The sequence below is a fragment of the Drosophila ananassae genome, chromosome 2L (assembly GCF_017639315.1).
Source record: "Drosophila ananassae strain 14024-0371.13 chromosome 2L, ASM1763931v2, whole genome shotgun sequence".
Classification (NCBI taxonomy): Eukaryota; Metazoa; Arthropoda; class Insecta; order Diptera; family Drosophilidae; genus Drosophila; species Drosophila ananassae.
Window position 1 is genome coordinate 11,587,995 of NC_057927.1, and position 6,000 is coordinate 11,593,994.

At 40.4% G+C, this 6,000-nt stretch overlaps 1 protein-coding gene across 1 annotated transcript; it reads right to left on the minus strand.

The window, feature by feature from the left end:
• Positions 1-1,476: 1,476 nt before the first annotated feature.
• LOC26514428 lies at positions 1,477-1,996 on the minus strand. Its single transcript, XM_014911801.3, has 2 exons — positions 1,902-1,996; positions 1,477-1,746 (listed from the first exon to the last, which is right to left on the minus strand). The coding sequence occupies exons 1-2, from the start codon at positions 1,969-1,971 to the stop codon at positions 1,496-1,498; spliced, it is 321 nt and encodes a 106-aa protein (XP_014767287.1). The 5' UTR covers positions 1,972-1,996; the 3' UTR covers positions 1,477-1,495.
• Positions 1,997-6,000: the final 4,004 nt, after the last annotated feature.

Below are 6,000 nucleotides of genomic sequence, written 5' to 3' on the forward strand. Positions count from 1 at the left end.
AAAGGATTTTGCAAATATTTATGCTATTCTGATTCATATTATTTTAAAAGCATTTTGTGAGCAGTAAGAAATCCGAGAACTGAAAATCCAATCTGGGATATAACTTTGTTTGACTTTTGTTCGCCGTCTCGTATTTTGCCCCATTTTCATGCATTTTCCTGCACTTTCCTAAGACTTTCCTTGTTTGTTTTGTGGCGCAAATTGCATTGTGTGGGTGTCAACAGAACGCAGCTCTTCGGATCGCCTTTGCTTGGTCATGACAGCATGAAACATGATTAAATTACTCATACGCCTCGTGTGTGTACGCTCGGACAACACACTTCTGTGGCGTTATTGTTATTGCTCTTGTTGTTCCTACTCTCATTTAGTTAATTAAGTTTTACAACAGCTTGCCGCATGCCACACTACCCTGACCGTGCCCCAGTCCGCCCCTTTAATTAGTTTTTAATTATTTCAGAGTTTTTCGTTGAACGCTTTCCAAAAATTTCCGGTGCGCTTTTCGGTCGAAAGCTTCGGTTTTGGCCTCCGGCCCTGCCATTGAGTTTGAGTTTTACTTAATTTTATTTGTATTTCGCAAGTATTTGCACTCCCTCACAGAAAAGGACTAAAACTAGAGCTTTGTTCATTTAGCACATTATTTCTACACGCTTTGTTTTTACTGCAGTTGGTTTGTTTGTTGTTTCAGCCAGTTTGTTCTCAGCCGGCCAAAGTTTTATGCAAGCCCATTAGCCTAATAGCCCGAACAGCAGTCGCCCTGCTTTATTTAGTATAATTAACTTTTGTTTTAGATTAATATGACCAGAAGATAAGCCGGTTTGGGCCTGCTTAGCCCAACTATTAAGTGAGGGATCTAAAATCGTTTAAAAAACAAATCCCATAAAAAAGCCTTCTCTTTGTCTGTGTTTAAATTAACAAGCTTTTTTTATGAAATAATAAGCTGTCTCTGTGAATAAAGTTATCTGTATGCAAATTGTTGAATATTTTCCTTTATTCCTTTTTTTTTTTGAGTAGTTTGGTCATCAGCCCAGTAAACACATCCTTTGTCAACTTGGCCATTTTTAAATGAATCCTCGTATGGATTGTTGATGTAGGACGAAAGCGGCTTGCCCAGAACAGACAAATATTTACACGGCTTGGTGTATGGCGATTGCCATAAACTACCATTAAACAATAAAATTCGCAATAAACCAAATGGAAAGCGGAAACTGCCGTCTCATGTGAAATGCATGCAAGGCAGAAACGTAAACAAAAGCTACAATAGAGAACAATTCAGCAACAAAGCCAAACGAAACGTTTTCATAACTCAGATTGCAAATGCAATCAAAGGGGTCTAAAACTAGACAACAAGAAAAATGAAACACAAATGCTACTGCCTCAAAATAAACACAAACCTGGTGGAACAAAGGCTAAGATGGATAAGCCTTCTCTCGATTCTGATACACTCAACAAATTTTCACTGCTTAATCAAGGCCTCTCTTCACTGTTTAGGGTTCATTTATTTCCAATTAAAATACATCTTTATGAGCTGCCATATAAAAAGACCAATTTTAACGATGGTATCCATGAAAGATTGCGGCCGAACATCTTGTGTGCTGCGTTCTGGATAGGATTCTTCAGCGTCAAGGGGATTTATTTTTGACGAGCTAGGTGCTTCCTCCTGAGCCGTTTCCGGCGGACGACTACAAGTGCCTTCATCGACTTTGCCGTCATCTTTCCAAAAGTCGTGGGTGGTATCGCCACAACTAGCTGTAAGCCAAATACATGTCTTATTAAAATCAAAGTGGCCCTTTTTGGGTTAATAAAAATGCAGTATATGTAGGTCAAGGAATGTTTGGTTGTTTAAATATTTCTTTATTTAATTTAATTAATTGTAAAAAAAAAGAAGGAAACGACCCACTCACCCTCTGCGCGATGTTGACCCAGAAGACCCAATCCGAGAACTGTCAGCACTAACAATGTATGCAAGCCCATCTTTTGGCAACTGAGTATTGCAACTATTATGAAACAACTTTTTATGGTTGGGGAAATTCGTTTCGTTTACGCTTTAATTTAAAACTGAAAGTGACATTTCCTGGTCGTATGGCTTTGTGCGCAAAAGTTTTCCAACTAGCCGTGAAGTGCATAATCTTGTTAGTCTTCTGCTCGGCAACTCTATTTTTAGCTGCTCATCTTGCTCCTGATTTATCTGTAATCCAACTTGCGTTTAGCCACTTAAGGCCACAATCTGCCTTTTGCCCCTTTGCCACTTTTGCCACTTCTGTGACCTCTTTCCAGCCGAGCCACCTGTAACAAAGTTGGTTCAATAAAGTTTGCCCTCAGCTTTTGGCTTGCCTTTGATCATCGCATCACATGCGTCTAAAGTGGCTTTCGTTTCCTGCTAACGCTTTTAAAGCCAAAAGCCTCTTCTCCGCTAAGGCGGTCGAAGAAAATACATATTCCGGCTAAGCCACTTTTCATGGCAGTCTCTTTGAAGTAGGCTTTTATTTTGCCTCGACCCATTCGCCCACCCATCGAAAGGTTCAACTGTATCAGCTGTTTATATTTAGGTCCGTTAATTTATTGCCTGTCAGGATGCTGGTCAGTTCGTTTGATAAACGGCTTAAGCCGTTGGCCAGAAGGCTTCCCTTTAATTTCCCTGCCTGTAGTGCCTTTAATAATTTGTTTTTGCTAACGGAGTCACTGCGAAAAAATGTATAGCATTTCAATAGTATTTTGAACTACAAATTGTCCAACTATATACCATTACCTTATCGCAAAAGCAATGAGTCTGTCGAAAGGATTCTATTTTTTTACTGTGTCCTTGAGTCCTATAAAATTTGCTTGTTGCAGCAAAATTAAAGCCATGAAGCTGCTCTTCAACTGTAGGAAGTTGTTAGTTGCTGGCAACACGAAAAACAGCAACAGCAGCAGTTGCCGGAGCAGCAATTGCAACAGAGGCAGCAACATCCAACTTGTAGTGTTGCTGTTGTTGAGAGCACGGCGCCGTATGCAATTATCACCTGAAAAAAACTACCGGGGCCAAGAGTGCTTCTCCTGGACACACAACAAAAAAGGACGAAAAAATGTACTAGGAAACAAATTCTACCTACATTATGTGCTCAAAATGTAAATGTCATTTGAGTGTCGAGCATGAAGCAGCAGCAGCAGCAAAAGCAGCTAGCTTGGCCAAGTGTTGCAGCATTTGAAGGGAATGTGTTGCCAGTATTTTCAGTGAAGTGGCGCCCGAACCAACAGGACAGCCAGGAGGACCAGGACATCCAGGACAACACTCTATGAATAAATGTTAAAACACAATCGAGAGCCGTAAATTCTGAGCAGTCATCAGCTGAAATAGGTGTAAGGAAAACTGAAGGAAAAACCAGGAATAAGGAAAACAATGGAAAAGAATCGAGAATAAAGGCAACGAGCGAATTCTGTCCGATGGGAATAATGGACCGGGGAAATGTCTGTCATGAGGCATGAGCTCGAAACAATGCAAAGGAGAAAACTCTAATTGGTATAATAAAATGTCATAAAATGAAAGAGCAGTGCAGCAGGAGCAGGAGCAGAACCAGGGGACAGAAACAGGAGCAGAAGGATCCAATGATTGGTTGGAGTCAAAGATGCAGACTCGCAAGGGACAATGGAAATAACTATATTGATGATGTCCCCTGACGGAGCAATTCCAATTGATTGCAGCAACTATGCAAGGAGGGTATTTTGATTTGCTCCGATTAGGCAGTCCAAGTCATTTTCTCAGTCAAACAAAGGCATTTCGATCAATTTAGGCAAATAATTTCAGTAGCAATTGAACATTTTGATCGAGAAAAAGTTCATTGAATTCTGCACTGCAGTGTACTAATTAAAAGATGCCCTATCAAGTGTACTAATTAAAAGTCTAGCTATCAAAGTTTAAAGGTTAGTCCAATGCAAATGACTCAACTTACCGCTCCTTCCAAATAACTTATCGATACACATACTATCTCGTTTGGATTGTATCTCATTGAGCCCCGGATACATCCAAAAGAAAGACAGAAAAGATTTCTCTAAACTGGCAGCAGCAGGAGCTCCTAAAACGTTAAGCCACGCCCCCATCCGCCCATATATCAGCTGTCGATGGCTATAAAGCTTCGCAACTGCTGGTGGCCCATTCCAACACCGCGGTTGTACAATCAACAAAATTAGTTTCATTTGGCCAAATGGCATGGCTTGGCAGTCGGAGCTTTTCGACCCACATAGCAGACTGGGCTTAGATAAAAATTGAGGGGGTCAGGCCGGAGTGAGAAATGACAGGGAGGTGGGATGGAGTAGAAGGTCCTTTCGTCCTCTATATATCCCTGCTTTTGATGGCTAGCTTGCCATCGCTTTTGATCTTTTCCAACTGCTGATAAATGATAAGATGCTGGTGGTGAATGAAAAATGCTGTAAAGTGTAGGAAATTACGCCGCAGGTGTCTACTGGGCCGCCGGTTCAACCTGCAAACTAACTTCAAGGCTGCCGCAGAGCAAATAATTAAAAATTACTCAAGCTGCTACGTGCGCTGCGAGCAGGGTGGGCAAAAAATTGTAATTCAAAAGCAAACCTCAGCGGTTATTCGACCCTAACCCCAAACGAAACTAAGTCATTGCCAATTAGAGGAAAAAATTATATAAAAAGGAAATGTTTATTTTTTAACTGTCCAACCTGTTTGCTTTCCCGGAAAGGGGGTTCTCGCTGAAAAGATAAATATAAATCTGATGGGGAAAATGGTGCAAAGTGAGAGGGGGAAGCTGTCTGTCAAGTTGTAGTTATAAATAATGGCCTGCTGCTGGCAATTTATGAATCCCATTTTATGGCAACATCCTGCACTGCGAGCTTGTAATCTATGCATCTGAAATATAGTTAAGCCTTTTTAAATCCAGCTAATGAGCATCAAATTGCTGTTCAGTCAAGTTACGAGACATGTTACTTGAATTTAAAGCGAAAACGGGAAGCCTGACGGAAAATAGCACATACGTCGTGTGGTCACTGCGCTTTCGACTAAAAATTACGTATACGCCCCATTGACGTGCTGTTCTCTTTTTCACAGTTGGCTTGAGACCGCGGTCGTGTTTACATAAAGGTTTCTGCTCCCCACGTTTTGGTCAACTGACTGTCAATATTTTATTGGCTGCATGTCGCTTTTTATATTGCATCCCGCGTTCTCGCATAAATGTGTCTGTTTACCATAGAGCACAAAAGGAGAAGATACACATTTATGTATATATTTTATATATAAAACGCACTGAAACGAATATTCGCCGGACCGAGCAAACGCGCAATTTAATTTGTGCCATGGGTGGAGGGAAAACGAAATAAAGAAACAAAAGGGAAAATGATGGGAAATATATATGGTGCGGTGATTGAATGAATTTCATTAAGAATTTCATCATTAATATCTTGTTTTTTTTTCGGATTTTCAGATATTTAGGGACTGGAAAGTTCTCTAGAAGTCAAGCCAAACTAATAATAAGAACCAATACTGAGTTCAACAAATAAATTAGTCAGAGCCCTTTCCTTTAATTCTCCCTTACATTTTCCCTTCATTTTTGCTATTGGTTTACGTTTTCTCTCTAATTGAGTATTTTTTTCTGTTTTATTTTAATTAAAAGTACACTTGTCTCAGTTCCATTTTTGCCCAGTTTAACCCATTTTTTACGAGAGGGGTTTCTGTTTCGGTAGGAACTTCTTCACAAAATTTTGCGCTTTCTTTTGGTTTTGAATTATCCTTCACCCGTTCTATCCTTTCGGCAAGTGCATTGCCACTTCGATGCCCCTCGCTCCCAAAGTCCTTCGTCCTTGCTTTCCATCAACACTCTCATCATTTCTTTTGTTTGGCGTTTTTTGTTTTTAGTCATGTCATTCAGTAGGGTTATTCTCTACTGCCCGCCCATCCTGCATCCGTACATTTTTTATGTCAATTCTTTGTCTTTTTTTAGATGGTTGGCGGGGTCGGTGTGAAGGAGAATCGTATTCGGGCACTTTTATGTGATGATGGTACCC

Bases quoted from the DNA above. Each gene is read 5' to 3' on its own strand.
- LOC26514428 (XM_014911801.3), bottom strand. From the start codon at position 1,971: ATGGGCTTGCATACATTGTTAGTGCTGACAGTTCTCGGATTGGGTCTT. The intron at 1,747-1,901 runs GTGAGTGGGTCG...TTTGGCTTACAG, and splicing joins GGGTCAACATCGCGCAGAGG to CTAGTTGTGGCGATACCACC.